General features: G+C 38.8%; 2 protein-coding genes across 2 annotated transcripts in view; both read left to right on the top strand.

Moving 5' to 3' along the window:
• LOC139184054 (adhesion G protein-coupled receptor E2-like) overlaps nt 1-18,243 on the top strand; it is a 1,114,856-nt gene that overhangs the window by 846,391 nt on the left and 250,222 nt on the right. The gene's annotated exons all lie outside the window — the stretch shown is intronic.
• On the top strand, nt 7,003-7,971 carry LOC139183860 (olfactory receptor 7A10-like). The gene has a single exon (XM_070792163.1). It carries the CDS (start codon nt 7,003-7,005, stop codon nt 7,969-7,971), a length of 969 nt encoding a protein of 322 aa, XP_070648264.1.

Below are 18,243 nucleotides of genomic sequence, written 5' to 3' on the forward strand. Positions count from 1 at the left end.
TTAATATGTGTCTTGGGGTGTTTTGCCTTGGGTTTATCCTGTTTGGGACTCTCTGGGTTTCTTGGACTTGAGTGATTATTTCCTTCCCCATTTTAGGAAAGTTTTCAACTATTATCTCCTCAAGTATTTTCTCATGGTCTTTCTTTTTGTCTTCTACTTCTGGGACTCCTATGAATCGAATGTTGGAGTGTTTAATATTGTCCTGGAGATCTCTGAGATTGTCCTCATTTCTTTTAATTAGTTTTTCTTTTTTCCTCTCTGATTCATTTATTTCTACCATTCTGCCTTCTAATTCACTAATCCTATCTTCTGCCTCTGTTATTCTACTATTTGTTGCCACCAGAGTGTTTTTGATCTCATTTACTGCATTATTCATTGTATATTGACTCTTTTTTAATTTCTTCTAGGTCCTTGTTAAACCTTTCTTGCATCTTCTCAATCCTTGTCTCCAGGCTATTTATCTGTGATTCCATTTTGATTTCAAGAGTTTGGATCAATTTCACTATCATTATTCAGAATTCTTTATCAGGTAGATTCCCTATCTCTTCCTCTTTTGTTTGATTTGTGGGCATTTATCCTGTTCCTTTACCTGCTGGGTATTCCTCTGTCTCTTCTCCTTGTTTATATTGCTAAGTTTGGGGTATCCTTTCTGTATTCTGGCAGTTTGTGGAGTTCTCTTTATTGTGGAGTTTCCTCACTGTGTGTGGGTTTGTACAGGTGGCTTGTCAAGGTTTCTTGGTTAAGAAAGCTTGTGTCGGTGTTCTGGTGGGTAAAGCTGGATTTCTTCTCTGTGGAGTGCATTGAAGTGTCCAGTAATGAGTTATGAGATCTTTATGGTTTTGGAGTAACTTTGGGCAGCCTGTGTATTGGAGCTCAGGGCTGGGTTCCTGTGTTGCTGGAGAATTTGCTTGGTATGTCTTGCCCTGGAACTTGTTGGCCCTTGTGTGGTGCTTGTTTTCAGTGTAGGTATGGAGGCGTTTGATGAGCTCCTGTAAGTTAATGCTCCCTGGAGTCAGGAGTTCCCTGGAGTCAGGGTTTGGACTTAAGCCTCCTGCTTCCAGTTATCAGTCTTATTTTTACAGTAGTCTCAAAACTTCTGCTTCTATACAGCACCATCAATAAAACCTCCAGGTTAAAGATGAAAAGTTTCTCCACCATGAGGGTCACCCAGAGAGGTTCACAGTGTTACATGGAGAAGAGAAGAGGGAGGAGGGAGTTAGAGGTGACCCGAATGAGATGAGGTGGAATCAGTAGAGGAGTAAGTGGGCTAGCCAGTAATCACTTCCTTATGTGCATTCCACAACTGGACCACTCAGAGATGTTCACGGAGTTATACAGAGAAAAGAAGAGGAAGGAAGGAGACTGAGATGGCCAGGAGGATAAAAGGGGGGAATGAAAAGTAGAGAGACAGATCAGCCCGTAATCAGTTCCCTAAGTGTTCTCCACCGTCTGGAACACACAGAAATTCACAGAGTTGGGTAGAGTAGAGAGGGAGGAGACACAGGCGACCTGGTGGAGAAAGAGGACAGTCCAAAGAGGGAGAGAGCAGTCAAGCCAGTAATCTCGCTCACTAGTGAAAAATGGGTACTGAAGATTGGATTCTTAAAGGTACAAAATTGGTAACAAATATCTAAAAGCAAAAATTAAAAATCTAGAGTAGAGTTTGGAATTTCAAAAATACAATGTTAAAGAAAAGAAGAAGAGAAAGAAAGAAAAAAAAGTCACAAAAATTATTAAAAAAGAATATAGGTACAAAATTGATAATAAATACCAAAAAGCATAAATTAAAAATCTAGAGTAGAGTTTGGAATTTCAGAAATACAATGTTAAAGAAAAGAAGAAGAGAAAGAAAGAAAGAAAAAAAAAGTCACAAAAATTATTTTAAAAAAATATATATAGGTACAAAATTGATAACAAATACCAAAAAGCTAAAATTAAAAATCTAGAGTAGAGTTTGGAATTTCGGAAATACAATGTTAAAGAAAAGAAGAGAAAAAAAAAAAAAACAAGAAAGAGAAAAAGAAAAAAAAAAAAAACAAGGTTACAAAAATTATAAAGAATATATATATGAAGTTTGCTTTAAAAAAATAGCGTCTTTTTTTTTTTTTTTGCAAAGTAATAGTAGGTTATAAAAGTGAAAATTAAAGGAGTAATAGAGGTCTTAAAATTTTTTTAAAAATTAAAGAAAGAAAGAAAGAATGATCGTAAAAATAGTAAAAATATATCTAGGACTTTCTCTGGTGTTGTGGGGTCAGTTCATTTTCGGCTAGTTCCTTGGTCCGGCTTATATTTCTCAAGATCTATAGGCCCCTTCCTATGTAGTCCGTACTAACGACAGGGTTTTAATCTATTGCCTGTCGCTTCCAAGGCGGTTCCCTCTGTTATAGGTTCTTCTGTTTGCTGGTCTCTTCAGTGTCTGATTTCCGCCCTGATACAAAGGGGGTGGTGGTGGACACTTTTTTTTTTTAGGCTCACTTGTTCAGTCGTGCTGTGGGGAGGGAGGGATGCTGCAAACAAATAACACTGGCATGTGCTCGCAGTGCCTCAGCCACACTGGACCTGCCCCCGCTCAGGGCGCGTGTAGCCTCCCTGCCCACACTGCTCAGGCTCTAGGTTGCTCCGCCGGGAACCATCGAGGCTGGCCCTGGGCTGCTGCGCCTCCCAGGTCTAAGCTGCTCAGGTTCAGGCACTCGGGTAGTCCTCAGAGGTGCAGACTCGGTTGGGCCTGCATTTTGTGCCCTTCCCAGGTCCAAGCAGCTCAGGTGATGAGGTGTTTGGCAAGCACGGTTCCTGCGACTTATCGCCTCCCCGCCCCTCAGTTTTCTGGGTGTACAACCGGTACACCTTCTCAGGTGGATGTTGACCGTCCAGAACCCCAAGAAGTCTTAGTTAGCAAAGAAGCCTGCTTACTGTTTTTTTTTTTTTTTTTTCAAACTTTACAATATTGTATTAGTTTTGTCAAATATTGAAATGAATCCGCCGCAGGTATACCTGTGTTCCCCATCCTGAACCCTCCTCCCTCCTCCCTCCCCATACCCTCCCTCTGGGTCGTCCCAGTGCACCAGCCCCAAGCATCCAGTATCGTGCATCGAACCTGGACTGGCGACTCATTTCATACATGATATTATACATGCTGTTTTGTAGATAATGTCTCTCTGGGGCTGTGATTGCCCCCTTCCGGCTCTGGCTGCCTGTCACCGGAGGGGGATGATCTGCAGCTGGCTATCTCTGTTCAGTCCTTTGTTCTGTGCATGGGCCTGGCAGTGTCTTAGGTTAGGGCTGGCTTTTCGCGTAGTAGTTACCCCACAGTCTGGTTTGGTAGCCCAAATTAGTTTGCTCAGGTAGCGCTCGGGGCATTCTGGCCAGATCCTTACTCTAAGGAATGCATCCCGCGCATCCCTGCCCAGCCCCCACTTGCTAGTGGTGGGTGCTGGCATCTGTGCTGCTTCTCCACTGAGAGAGTTACTGTTGGGCTCATAATCTGTGGGTTTTAATTGTTTATTTATTTTTCCTCCCTGTTATATCGCCCTCTGTGCTTCCAAGGCTCGGCACAGGCTCGGCAGTGAGAGTGTTTCCTGGTGTTTGGAAACTTCTCTTTTTAAGACTCCCTTCCTGGGATGGAGCTCTGTCCCTCCCTCTTTTCTCTCTTTTTTTGTCCTTTATATTTTTTCCTACTTCCTTTCAAAGACAATGGGTTGCTTTTCTGGGTGCCTGATGTCCTCTGCTGGCATTCAGAAGTTGTTTTGTGGAATTTACTTGGCATTTAAATGTTCTTCTGATGAATTTGTGGGAGAGAAAATGGTCTCCCCGTCCTATTCCTCTGCCATCTTAGCTCCTCCCCCAATATTTTTCTATATAAGTGTACACACTTTAAAACACAAAGCTTAATAAAATATGAGGCCTCTGTTCATTTGAATAATAAATCATAAAAGAAAAAGTTTATTGCAATCATATAGATGCATAAATGTGATATACTGTCCTCAGAGATAAATCATATGTTAAAAGGATATATTATCTTGGCCTCTGTAGGATTTTATGGAATCTGGTGTGGGGAAACCTCTGCATGTTGGACTAGCAACAGAATCAGGTCTAGACTGTGCCCATAGCTATTGTAAATAGTGCTGCTATAAACATTGGAGTACACTGTCTTCTTAAATTACGGTTTTCTCAGGGCATATGCCCAGTAGTGGGATTGTTGGGTCAACTGGTAATGTTATTCTTAGTTTGTAAGCAATCTCCATACTGTTCCCCATCACAATATTATAAAGCAATTATACTCCAATTCAAATAACTTAAAAAAATAAAAATAAACAAAAATAGAAACACTTCCATACTGCCATGTATTTATTTTGACTATGTGGAGAAGAACACATGCCTCATACATTGTTTTACATGCCTTTTACATTGCATATTGCAGTATTTGCAAATATAGAAATAAACACATAGGTACATACACAGACAGATATACTAACATACAAAGGACTGAACAAAGAGAGCCCTGATATGATTTTGTCTGTATCCTTTCTCTGAAGGATGCTCTTTGGTAAGTTATTTTGTGTTTTATTTAATCTATTATATTTAATTCTTAGGAAAGATAGTTTAATTCCCTAGTAGGTCCTCCCCTCAGAATATGGAAAATATTCGTTTTGTGTGTCCTCCATACCTATTTTAGCATTTCCCTGCCTCTATTCATCCTTTCATCATCTTTCAGCCTTGGCAATTTTGTGGGACCATAATCTTTCAAGTTCAAGTGATTCATATTTATTCATCTGCCATTTCCAACTAAGTCTGGTGTGGGTGGGGTCAGAATGGCAGTGAGTAGCATCATTACATGTGTCAAGATATTCACAGCATAGGAAAATAACAAGGAATTAGAAGTAGACATTGATGGCTTATACAATTAAATTAAGTGTGTGAGGAAATGTCCCTTTCCTTTAGAATTATTAATTTTAAAAATGGTTCATGAAAGAGCTTCCTATAAGCAATGTGAAAGCATAGATGAAGATTTTGAAGACAAAGGAGGCGTGAACATTTCCCAGTAAGAAAGCGAATGAGACTCAGAAAAAGGGAAGAAGTATTATAGTGACTCTGAGCATTAAAGCTTTCACATCTGTGAAACAGTCAAGTTCAATGCTTACTAGATCTATGTGGCCAAGAGCAGGGCAATGTGAATGTGAAGTTTATAGAAAGTACACAAGATGAGCATCCTTTTAAGCTACAGAATTTTGGCTTCATTCTCCAGTGGTGATTCGCTATTCTGAATTATATGTTTATTCATTTTACTCATTTTCCTACTTCATTCAGTAAACTATCTTTGCATCATAAGGATATCAGTCCTTTTCTTTTGAATAAATTGATGTTTTTCTGCTTTACTGGTTATTCTGGGCATCACGGGGCTTCTTTGGTGGCTTGGTGGTAAAAAATCCTCCTGTAAGGCAGGAGATGCAGGAAACACTGACTCAACCCCTGGGTGGGGAAGATCCCCAGAGAAGGAAATGGCAACCCGCTCCAGTATTCTGGAAAACCCCATGGACAGGGCAATAACAGAAGTTGCAGCACTCCCCAAACTAAAGAAGATTTCTCCTCATCTCCTTCTCTCAGAGACCACCTAAGTTTATTAGGTTATTTTTCTTCCTCATGTCTATTTCTTTCTTACAACTATGCTTTTTGAACTTTTTAAAATGTTTCATCAAATAAAGAGGGAAAATAGTCATATTAAAATGGAGAGCCATGTTTCACTGTCCATAGAAAACTTAATAACTGGAATTTGGGTACCACTTCCCCATAATTGAGGTTATAGATAATCTGGTTTTGACAGCTCATCTTGTATTATTTCTGTTCTAATTTTGCAGCTGAAGTTGAGAGTGTGTGTGTGTTTGTGTGTGTGTGTGTCTGTGTGTGTGTTGTGAGGTATGAGAGTTCTTATGGCAAGAGGAGCTGAACTCATATACACAAATTATTCTCCTTAAAATACAGACAGCAGAGAGTAACATGGAAACTTACACTGCCATATGTAAAATAGACAGCCAATGGGAATTTGCTATATGACTCAGGGAACTCAAACAAGGCCTTTGTAACAATCTAGAGGGGTAGGATAGGGAGGGAGATGGGAGGGAGGTTCAAGAAGGAGGGGACATATGTATATGTATGGCATCATGTTATTTGGCAGAAAACAACAAAATTCTATAAAGCAATTACCCTTCAATTAAATACAAAATCAGAATGATGGCCATCATAAGATTAGAGCAAAAATATATTAAATAAAATCAATAAAATTTATAATGCACAAGAACAACATGTGAATGATGGACTCCCTGTATCTTCATTCCTTAGCACTCTGCCCTATTTCTCATCACTCTCCCTCTTGGTCATTTCCCCTTGACATGCAAACTTCCACTTGAACCTTGACTATCAGAAACTTCCAATTGAGCCTTGACTATCAGACCCTTCCTCAGGGTCTTTGCACTGGCCCTTCATCCTTCCAGGCCCACATTTCCTGAGACAACCTTGACACCCCAGACCCTCTTCCTTGATATCTCTGTTCAAATGTTACATTGTTTGCCAGCCTAGCTGAACACCCAGTAAAATATAACACCTTTACTACTACCTTCTATATACCTTCTCTACTTTTCTTCATTTGACATCTTATTATATTTCTACTTGTTTACATTCTTTCTCCATCATTAAACTGTAGGGACTTGTGACTCTCAGCATACTCTGCTTATTCAGGAGATGGTGAGTACTCAATATATAGCCTCAATACTTTGTCAGAATCCCTCATTCAAAGTTTACAATACATGACCTCTTGGTGAAAAGACAGAGATGAACAGGAATTTGTAATCAGAGGATGTCCCAAAAGGGAAAAGTTTCACACCAAAACTGTAGGTGTGGATTTCTTGACCGCAAAATATAAATTGTACATTTTAAATTATACCAGTAAGGTCTGTTTTTGTTAAATCAGTCTTATTATTATTTTTATTGCTAGGTAGAGCCCTGCACTACATGGAATCGGGAAACAATACACAAATTTCAGAATTTCTTCTTCTGGGATTTTCAGAGGAACCAGAACTGCAGCCCTTTATATTTGGGCTTTTCCTCTTCATGTACCTGATCACTGTGTTTGGAAACCTGCTCATCTTTCTGGCTGTGAGCTCAGACCCCAAACTCCACACCCCCATGTACTTCTTCCTTTCTAACCTGTCCTTTGTAGACATCTGCTTCACTTCCACCACCATCCCAAAGATGCTGTGGAACATCCAGAGGCAGAGCAAACATATAAGTTATGCAGGCTGTATTAGCCAGATACACTTTTTCCTACTCTTCGCAGGGCTGGATAACTTTCTCTTGACTGTGATGGCCTATGACCGCTACCTGGCCATATGTTACCCTCTGCACTACACAGTCATGATGAACCCCTGGCACTGTGGACTGCTGGTTCTGGTGTCCTGGGTGATGAGTGCTCTGAATTCCCTGTTACAAAGCTTAATGATACTGCGGTTGTCCTTCTGCACAGGCTTGGAAATCCCTCACTTTTTCTGTGAACTCAATCAGGTTGTCCAATGTGCCTGTTCTGACACCTTTCTTAATGACATAGTAATAAATTTTGCAGCTGCAATCCTGGGTGGTGGTGCATTCACTGGAATCATTTATTCATACTCTAAGATAATCTCCTGCATACGAAGAATTTCATCAACTCAGGGGAAATATAAAGCATTTTCCACCTGTGCATCTCACCTCTCGGTTGTTGCCTTATTTTATTGTACAGTCTTATCTGTGTATCTTAGCCCTGCTTCTACCCACAGCTCACAGTCAAATATAACAGCTTCAGTGATGTATACAGTGGTCACACCCATGCTGAACCCTTTCATCTACAGTCTGCGGAATAAAGACATAAAGAGGGCTCTGAGAAGATTCATTGGGGTGTCATCTTTAAAAATGCCAACTTACCTCTGGTTGAAGAAGTGTAAATGATTGCCAGGCTAAAGAAACTGGAGTAAGAAATCACTATTTTTTTGACCAGATTGTAGGTGTAGACGATGCTTTTTCTATTATTTCCTGGTATTTCCTTTGCTTTGACCTTAACTTCTATCTACACTTAAGAGATTCAATTTTTTAAGATTTCCACTCTAACATATAAAATATTTTTCTGCTTTCACACAGTCAGAGAATAATAAATAAATGATCATGATATCTGGCTATTAGTCATTTATTAATGATATAGACAGGTGCAGATTAATTGGCATTAATGGTGGAAGTTAGATTGGGCAAAAAAATAGATAAGGACTTTTTTCCAAGCAGAGAAAGTGCCCAGGGGTTTATAAAACATGGCAGATTCATGTTGATATATGGCAAAACCAATACAATATTGTAAAGTAATTAGCCTCCAATTAAATAATTTATTTAATTTTAATTAATTTAATTAAAAATTAAATTAAAGAATTTAATTTAATTTATTTATCTATAAAAAATAAATAAATATGACCTGAAAAAAATTCAAATCCACCACATGTAGAAGAAAAACTAGTTCTTTCTTAACAAGAAAATGAAGCAAAATTTAGCAGACATGCAGGACCATACGTATGGAGAAAAATTTGGTTGCCAACTAACTGAGTGCATCAACTAGGTAAGAATGGGCTAATTTGAAGTAATTGATAGGACAAGGAGTAGAATTGTGATGGATGCCTGATCAAAAGTGTGTGGTCTTGGTGGGAAGGAAATGAAACTGGGAGGTGACTAATGAATTGAGAATGAAAGGAAGACTTGAAAGCCCTGAATTTTTGCTGGGCATATGGTTGGATGGCATCACCAACTCAATGTACATATGTTTGAGCAAAATGACCTTCCTTTCAAAATCTTTTCATACACTAGGATTGTAATGCCTCCTTCCCTTCATCCCTCCCTCCCTTTCTTCCTTCCTTCTTTCCTGAGTTCTTTTCTTCCCACCATTCTCCTGTTGTGTTTTTTTTTTTAACCCCACAATGACTATTTCTTGTCTTCTGTATTGTCATACCTTAAACACCATCTTCCCCCATCCATATGTAAACTGATAGCCTTGACTCCTAACTACTCACTGAGAAATCAGAAGAACTTAGAAACAATTTTCCAAAGGGATGCACCTCCATAACAATCCACCCACCAACTCTACCACTAAAATCTCTGCCTTCCTACCTGTCACTCTAAACACTGCTGCTATGAAAGCCAGTATATATATATGTAGAATCTCATCAGCTCAAGGGAAGTATAAAGCATTTTCCACCAATGCATCTCACCTCTCAATTGTCTCCTTATTCTTTTGTACAAGCCTAGTAGTGTACCTTAGCTCTGCTGCTACTCCCAGCTCAAGTATACTGCCTTGGTGATGCACACTCTGGTCACACCCATGCTGAAACCTTTCATCTACAGTCTGAGAAACAAAGACATAAAGGGGGCTCTGCAAACACTCTTTGTGATGGTGAGTCCAAAAAAGCCATTTATACTGGATTTGAAGAAATGCCCATGACTACAGAGCTCAAAGTTTGAGAGTCAGTAGTTGTGATTCTTTAATCAGATTGTAGATGTAGAAGTTGCCTTTTTATTTGTTTCCTGGAATTTTTTATTGTTTTCACCTGCTCTGTACAATGTAATTACCTCATTATCATGAAAATATCCAAAGGCTTTCTCTTCTTTTTCTTTCCTCCTGTGTCCCTTCTTTTTTCTCAAACTTTGATATGAAATGTTGGAAATTCCCATGTATCTCATGGAACTGCCATAATTTATTAAGAATCATTTCTTATTAAATGACAAATATCACCCCATGTAATATGTCTTCAGTTTTACTAAAAAGACTAGTCATGAGTTACCACTCTATTGGGGAAAAAAAAAAAAAAACCTAAGCTTGGAAACTTGGTTGTGTTTATAACATTACAGAGAGGAAAAACCTGAGACTACAGTTGTTTTATGTCTATGTCCATTGTTCCTTTTTAATATCACTTTCTGAATAGGTGTTCCTGATAATGAGGACTTTAATGTACTAGTGTCTTTTTTTATAATAAGCCATTGAGTTTTATTCTCCTAAATAGGATTCTGTTCTCTTAGCAGGCTCTATATCCACACTGAATACCATAGTTACTGGAAAAAAACTTATTATCAAATACATGTCTGACAGTTTCAGTCTATACAGAAACAAAAACCACAATAAACAGATTGACTTCATATGACCTTCAAGTCAGAGAAGACATTGAAAATCATGAAACAAACTTGAAATTATATTTTGTAATATTATGCATGTCATTCCTTTTCAAACTATACATCTACTCAATAAATTAAGGAAAATGTCCTTACCCGTAGGTAAAGACAGTACGAAATAGAGGTATTAGCATAATATATAGGAAGCAGAGAATACTGAGAAGTTAATATACAAGAATTTCACAAACTAATAAACAGGCAGTTCATCTCCTAGACTATATGTGGAGACATTCACAACATCCATAGTTTTATCCATTTATGAATGAAATTTACATACCAGAAATGAATGTATGTTTCAGGGTCTATATTTAAGATTCAGTTGTAATTTTTTGTCTAGATAGTTCATTAAAGATTAAAAATGTTTTTAAATTGTAAGAAAAATTTTGAAAATAGTATGGAACATCAGTGTCAATGTATAAGATGATTTCTTCATTGAAGTGAAGGACTGATGAAACTGTTTTATATTTTCTTATTGAGTCATCTTATTCTTCCTGCTTGAAAACTTGTAGTGATGCCTACAACCATTATTTTCCCCATTGTTCTACATAAAAAACCTGAATCATTCTAAATACTGTCATAAACAAAATGAGCAGTAAATGATATTATCCACTTCATATCTCCCATATGATACAATAGAATCCCTTCAGTTTGCATAATCAGGATTCATGAAAGAACTCGAATTTCTGCCTACTCAAATCATTCAGGGTCAACAGATTTTGTGTACAAATATGTATGTCCTTGCAAGCTCTCCTTGGTATCTGGACATGAATATCAATGAAGTCACTTTTTAATGCAGTTCTGTAGGCTATCAGACTGCCCAAGTGGTCTAAGGCATCAGACTCAAGCTAATACAATTTTGTGAAGAAAAATTTAAAAAAAAAACAAAACTTGAGTAACAAAGTAATCAGAAATGCTGTCTCCAAATGTCAGAACATGGTCTAACGTGGGGCCAGTAATCCAAAAAAGACTGGATATGTGTATGTATAACTGATTCACTTTGCTGCACACCTGAAACTAACCCAATATTGTAAATTAACTGTATTCCAATAAGACATTTTTTCAAAAGAAATAGTAGATTCCCACTTCATTCACTTTGATTATTATATTTTTAGTGGGTTGCTTTATCAGCCATCCTAAAATAAAATGGTAAAACATAATGTGCGTGCATGCTAAGTCACTTCAGTCGTGTCTGACTCTTTGTGACCCCATGGACTGTAGCCCACCAGGCTCCTCTGTACATGGAATTCTCCAGGGAAGAATACTGGAGTGAGTTGCCATGCCTTCCTCCAGGGCATCTTCCTGACCCAGGGATTAAACTGGTGTCTCTTATGTCTCCTGCATTGGCAGCCAAGTTCTTTACCACTAGCACCACCTGGGAAGCCCCAAAATATAGTGTATTTATTATTTAATGGGATGGTATGGTTTGGAATTTTTCCAAGCACTGTTAGTTTCCTCATGAGCCTGTAATTAGCTGTCTATCTCTACATAGGGTTTCTAAGACTCATCTGTGCCTGGCTATAGTGCTCTTCCATCTTAAAATAAATTATAGTTAGTTTGTTCATTTCTATATCTAGTTAATCTAGTTTACAGGAAAAAAATATTTTATCATATGTACATTGCCTTAATTTATTCCACTGCTGCTATGGTCATACATAACACTTTACTTTCTTCCCAGTTAGAAGACATATCATCCACACTTGTTCAGTGTGGCTCAGCTACCTGTATTCAATCTTACCCTGAGTCATGCATCTTTAGATTTTTTTTCCCCTTTAACTAATTAGAGTATGCCATGGATGGCATCACTGACTCGATGGACATGAGTCTGGGTGAACTCCAGGAGTTGGTGATGGACAGGGAGGCCTGGCGTGCTGCGATTCATGGGGTCACAAAGAGTCGGAGACGACTGAGCAACTGAACTGAACTGAACTGATGTGATAAACTGGAGAAGGAAATGGCAACCCACTCCAGTTCTCTTGCCTGGAAAATCCCATGGATGGAGGAGCCTGGTAGGCAGCAGTCCATAGTGTCGCAAAGAGTCGGACAGGACTGAGCAACTTCACTTTCATGCATTGGAGAAGGAAATGGCAACCCACTCCAGTGTTCTTGCCTGGAGAAACCCAGGGATGGTGGAGCCTGGTGGGCTGCCATCTATGGGGTCACACAGAGTCACACACTACTGGAGGGACTTAGCAGCAGCAGCAGCATGCGATAAGCTGAATATATTTAACATGTACTAGTAATAGAGGTGGAGAAGGAAATGGCACCCCCACTCCAGTATGCTTGCCTGGAAAATCCCATGGACGGAGGAGCCTGGGTAGGCTGCAGTCCATAGGGTCGCTAAGAGTCGGACACGACTGAACAACTTCACTTTCACTTTTCACTTTCATGCATTGGAAAAGGAAATAGCAACCCACTCCAGTATTCTTGCCTAGAGAATCCCAGGGATGGGGGATCCTGGTGGGCTCCCGTCTATGGGATCGCACAGAGTCGGACACGACTGAAGCAACTTAGCAGCAGCAGCAGTAATAGAGGAAGTAGAGGGACATTCTCAGGGTGACATCAAAACAAGATGGCAGTGTAGGAAATCCTATACCTGTCCCCTCCCAGAAACATCAAATTGGATAACTATCCATTCACCAGAATACCTTCATACAAGCAAAGCATTTCTGGTGAGGCTTTACAGCACCTTGATAAAGGAAACTACTTTTTTAAAAGATGCATTGAATAGAATAGGAAGGACAATTTCACATTATCCTTGCCACTCCTACCCCAAATCTAGGCATCTCAGGATGAAGACAGAAACATCCAAGTGGGGGAAAGACAAGTGAAGGAGGTATTTGACTTCACTTCATATTCCAGTGCCATGTCTTTAGTAGTGTCAGTCTAGCCCTTGTGGTCTAGACCCCAAACAAGTTCCTGCAAACACAAGATCTGAACTCACTGCAGCACCAGGCTATGCCTCATGCTTTCAGTGTCCATGCAAGCTCCAGCAGACAGCTTATGCTGTCTCCTTCAGACACAGGCTTGTGGCTCATCTAAGCATCAAGGCTGGCCCCTGAGACCCAACATCCAGGCTTGACATGGAACCAACCCAGCATATGGTCCCCATTCTCTAGGAAATCTCCCTCAAACTAAAGATCTCAACCTTCACCAGAACAAAACCAAACTCTACCAATTGAAATGTCAAGACCATAGCAGGGGTCCCTGACACATGGTTGGCAACTTTGGACAAAAATTTCATTCCTGATCATAGAACTACATGTCATGCTCACCACCACAGACTCAAGCAAGTGATTTCAAAATCCAGCCCTTGCTTGTATGGTCTCAGACATTGGATAGACCACAGGGACCCGAGAATTAGGCAACTTGATTACTCAGACCCCAGGCCTGCCCACCCAAGGACTCCAGAAGCACTTCCACCTGTGGACATCATCAGGGAACTCACTCAGTATCTTTTGTAGGATGACTGCAGAAGGACTTGGGCTACTATCAGGAAGAAATTTTTAAAAATCTGTTTTCAGATTTTACTGTTTTCTACAGCAGATGCACCAATTTACATTACCACTAACAGTGTAAAGAGGATTCCCTTTCCTCCAGACCCTCTCCAGAATTTATTAGCTGACTTTTAAAAGATAACATTTCTGACCAGTTTCATGTTGTACCTCATTGTTGTTGATTTGCACTTCTCTAATACATAGAGATGATGAGCATCTTTGCATGTGCCTATTGGCCATCCTCTGGAGACATGTGGATTTATGTCTTCTGTGCATTTTTCAATTGAGGTTTTTTTTTTTTTTTAATTTAATTTGCATGTTTTTGAAATGAACCCCTTGTTAGTCACATCATTTGCAAATATCTTATCCCTGTCCATAGGCTGTCTTTTCTATTTATTTATGGTTGCCTTTGGAAGCAAAAGCTTATAAGTTTGATTAAGTCACACTGGTTTATTTTTGCTTTTATATCTATTGTCTTGGAAGACTGACCTAAGAAAACACTGCTATGATTTATGTTGGAAAATGTTTTGCCTGTGATCTTTTTTAGAAGGTTCATATAAGTGTCTTCACTTATATTTAACTCTCTAAGCCATTTTGAGTTTATTTTTGTGTACAATGTAAAGATATGCTCTCACTTCATTGATTTACATGTGGTTGTTCCAGATATCTCAACACCACTTGCCAAAGAGATTTTCCCCATTGTTTCTGTTTTCAAAATTTAAGTGTACATAGGTCTGTGGGTTTATTTCTGGGCTCTTCTGTATTATATTGATCCACATGTCTGATTTTTGCCAACAGCACAGTTTTGATAACTATAGCTTTATAGTATTGTCTGAATGTGGGAGGGTTCTGCCTTCTGCTTTGTTCTTTTGTCCTCAGGATTTCTTTGTCAACTGTTGGTCTTTCATGGTTCCATATATATTGTTGGATTATTTTTTCTAGATCTATGAAAAATGTCATGGGTATCTTGATAGGGATTACCTTAAAACTGTAGATTGCTTTGGGTAGTATGTCCCTTTAACAATATTAAGTCTTCCATTCCAAGAGCATGAAATAATTTTCAATTTCTTTAAATCATTTTTGTTGTTGTTCAGTTACCTGGTCATGTTTGATTCTTCATGACCCATGAACTGCAGCACGCCAGGTTTCCCTGTCCCTCACCATCTCTGGTTGTTTGCTCAAGTTCATGTCCATAAAATTAGTGATACTATCCAACCATCTCATTCTCTGTCACCCTCTTCTCCCCCTGCCTACAATCTTTGCCAGCATCAGGGTCTTTTCCAATATTGAATCATTTTACATTTTCTTTCTTAATGTTTTGTAGTTTTCAGTATATAAGTCTTTTTCCTCTTTGGTGAGGTATTTTCCTGAGTATTTTTTAGGTGCAATTTTAAATGAAATTGCTTGTTTACATTCCCTTTCTGAGATTTCATTGTTAGTGTAAAGAAATGCAACTGATTTATGTATGATAATTTTGTATCCTGTTACCTTGATGAGTCTGTTCATCAGTTCTACTACTTTTTGTATGGAATATTTAGAGTTTCATGTGTATATAGAGCATCATGTTGTCTGTGTTTAATGACAACATTACCTTTTACTTGAAAATCTGAATACATTTTATTTCTTTTTCTTGTCTTCCAGTTCTATATTAAAGAGAAATGGTGAGAGTGGGAATCATAGTCTCGGTCTAGATTCTAGTGGAAAGTCATTCCGCTTTTCAATGTTGAGTATCATATCAGTTTTCAATTATCATAAGTAGTTTTTATTATGTTGAGATATGTTACTTATATGGCATTCCTACTGATTTAGATGGTAAAAAATCTGCCTGAAATGCAGGAGACCCAGGTTTGATCCCTGGATCAGGAAGATGCCCTGGAAAAAGGAATGGCTATCTGTTCTAGTGTTCTTGCCTAGAGAATTTCATTGACAGAGGAGTCTGGTGGGCTACAGTCCATGGAATTGCAAAGAGTTGGACATGACTAAGCACTAACATTTTCCCTATATATTTACTTTAATAAAATTTTTTATTATGAAAAGATGATGAATTTTATCAGTACTTTTTCATTTTCCTATTATGATTTTTATTATTTCCTTCCTTTTATTATTTTTTTCCTTCCTTACAACTTTGGGCTCTTTGCTCTTCTTTTGCTACTTCCTTTAGATGTAAAGTTAAATAGTTTGTTAGATATCTTTCTTGTTTCTTGAGTAGGTATGCATTACTATGAACTTCCCTCTTGTTAACACTATTGCTTTATCTCAGAGGTTAATATATGTCATATTTTGATTTTCATTTGTCTTCAGGGTTTTTTATGACTCCTTTGATTTCTTAAATGACTCAATATTGTTCAGTAGATCATGTTTAGCTTGCAGATATTTGTGATTTTCCAGCTTTTTTCTTATAGTCCATTTGTAGTTTCATGCTATTACAATCAGAAAAATGCTTAATATAATTTCAGTCTTCTAAACTTATTAAGATTTGTATTGTGTCCCAACATATGGGCTATTCTTGAGAATGTTACACATGCACTTATGAAGAATGTGTATTCTGCTGCATTCCATTTGGATGGAATCTTGCTACTCAAAGAGTGGTCCACACACTAAGACCTGTAGTATCAACACGAGCAGAAGGTTTCTTTGATTTTCAGAATCTCTGGGCCTACCAGAACCTGATGAATCCCAATCTGCATCAGAACTACAAACCCACATGATTCCTATGCACAATGAAGTTGGGGAAATGCTGGTCTGGAACTGGTTTTCTCATCATCTCAAGTTAACAACTGGACTGCATAATTATTTGTATTGAGTACTGTAATTGTCTAGTAGTATTGTTTCAGACATTGACAAATATCTCCCAAGGGAAAATTATCTTTGTTTGAGAACCAGTGGCCTATGGTTGAAACATGGTGCATCCTGACAGAATTCTGACCAAAACCCTTTCCTTCCTCAGTCTGAGCCTTTAAACAGATAATTTAACTGCTTAAGATGCATTCCTGCGATGGAAAATTGAGCTCACAATACTAATTCTGAGCACAAACTTTTCTTAAACTTAAATCAAGTAGTGCCTATAAGATGCTAATCTCAGGTTCAGTTCAGTTCAGTTCAGTCACTCAGTGGTGTCCAACTCTTTGCAACCCCATGAATTGCAGCACACCAGGCCTCCCTGTCCATCACCATCTCCCGGAGTTCACTCAAACTCACATCCATCGAGTTGGTGATGCCATCCAGCCATCTCATCCTCTGTTGTCCCCTTCTCCTCCTGCCCCCAATCCCTCCCAGCATCAGACTCTTTTCCAATGAGCCAACTCTTTGCATGAGGTGGCCAAAGTACTGGAGTTTCAGCTTTAGCATCATTCCTTCCAAAGAACATCCAGGACTGATCTTTAGAATGGACTGGTTGGATCTCCTTGCAGTCCAAGGGACTCTCAAGAGTTTTCTCCAACACCACAGTTCAAAAGCATCAATTCTTCAGTGCTCAGCTTTCTTCACAGTCTAACTCTCACATCCATACATGACCACAGGAAAAACCATAGCCTTGACTAGACAGACCTTTGTTGGCAAAGTAATGTCTCTGCTTCTGATTATGCTATCTAGGTTGGTAATAACTTTCCTTCCAAGGAGTAAGCATCTTTTATTTTTATTTTTTAAAATTTATTTATTTTAATTGGAGGCTAATTACTTTACAATATTGTATTGGTTTTGCCATACATCGACATGAATCTGCCACGGGTATACACGTGTTCCCCATCCTGAACTCCCCTCCCACCTCCTTCCCCATACCATCCCTCTGGGAGTCTTAATTTCATGGCTGCATTCACCATCTGCAGTGATTTTGGATCCCCCCAAAGATAAAGTCGCATTAAAATATCTAAATGTGCTCTTTAATAATTAACAAATATTTTATAGTAAGTGACTAAGTATCAGCTCTTAACTTGTGATAAAGTGTGACATTCCTAAATTTTGGGGCAAACGTGTCAAGATGCCAAAGAATGTACCATCCATAAAAAGTGTAAAAGTTAGTCACTCATTGTGTCCAACTAATTGTGACCCCATGGGCTTTAGCCCACCTGGGTCCTCTGTCCATGGAACTTTTCAGGCAAGAATACTGGAGTGGGTTACCACTTCCCAGGAGATCTTCCTGACCCAGGGATCGAACCCAGTTCTCCTGCATTGCAGGCAGATTCTTTACCATCTGAGCCACCAGGGAAGCCAATTTTTTGGGCAATTGTATCAAGAAGCCAAAGAATATGGCATCCATAACTATATATCAAAAGAACACTGTCTTCCCTCTAGTTGAAGGAAGAAATAACAGTTTTCTGACAATAAAGTCTGGTGTGCTCACCATAAATTAATCTTTTAAGGTTCAAAGGGACTTCAATCTGAGAGTTCCCTTAGTCTCAGCCTTTGGAAAAATATTAAACCAAGGGTTAAGATAAGGTGGTCCAAGTTAGACCCCTGAAAAACATACATGATTGCATTCAAAGAGTAATAAAGACTGGATTCACCTGACTTTGAACCTGTTCTCTTG

This window comes from Bos indicus, chromosome 7, assembly GCF_029378745.1.
Source record: "Bos indicus isolate NIAB-ARS_2022 breed Sahiwal x Tharparkar chromosome 7, NIAB-ARS_B.indTharparkar_mat_pri_1.0, whole genome shotgun sequence".
Lineage (NCBI taxonomy): Eukaryota > Metazoa > Chordata > Mammalia > Artiodactyla > Bovidae > Bos > Bos indicus.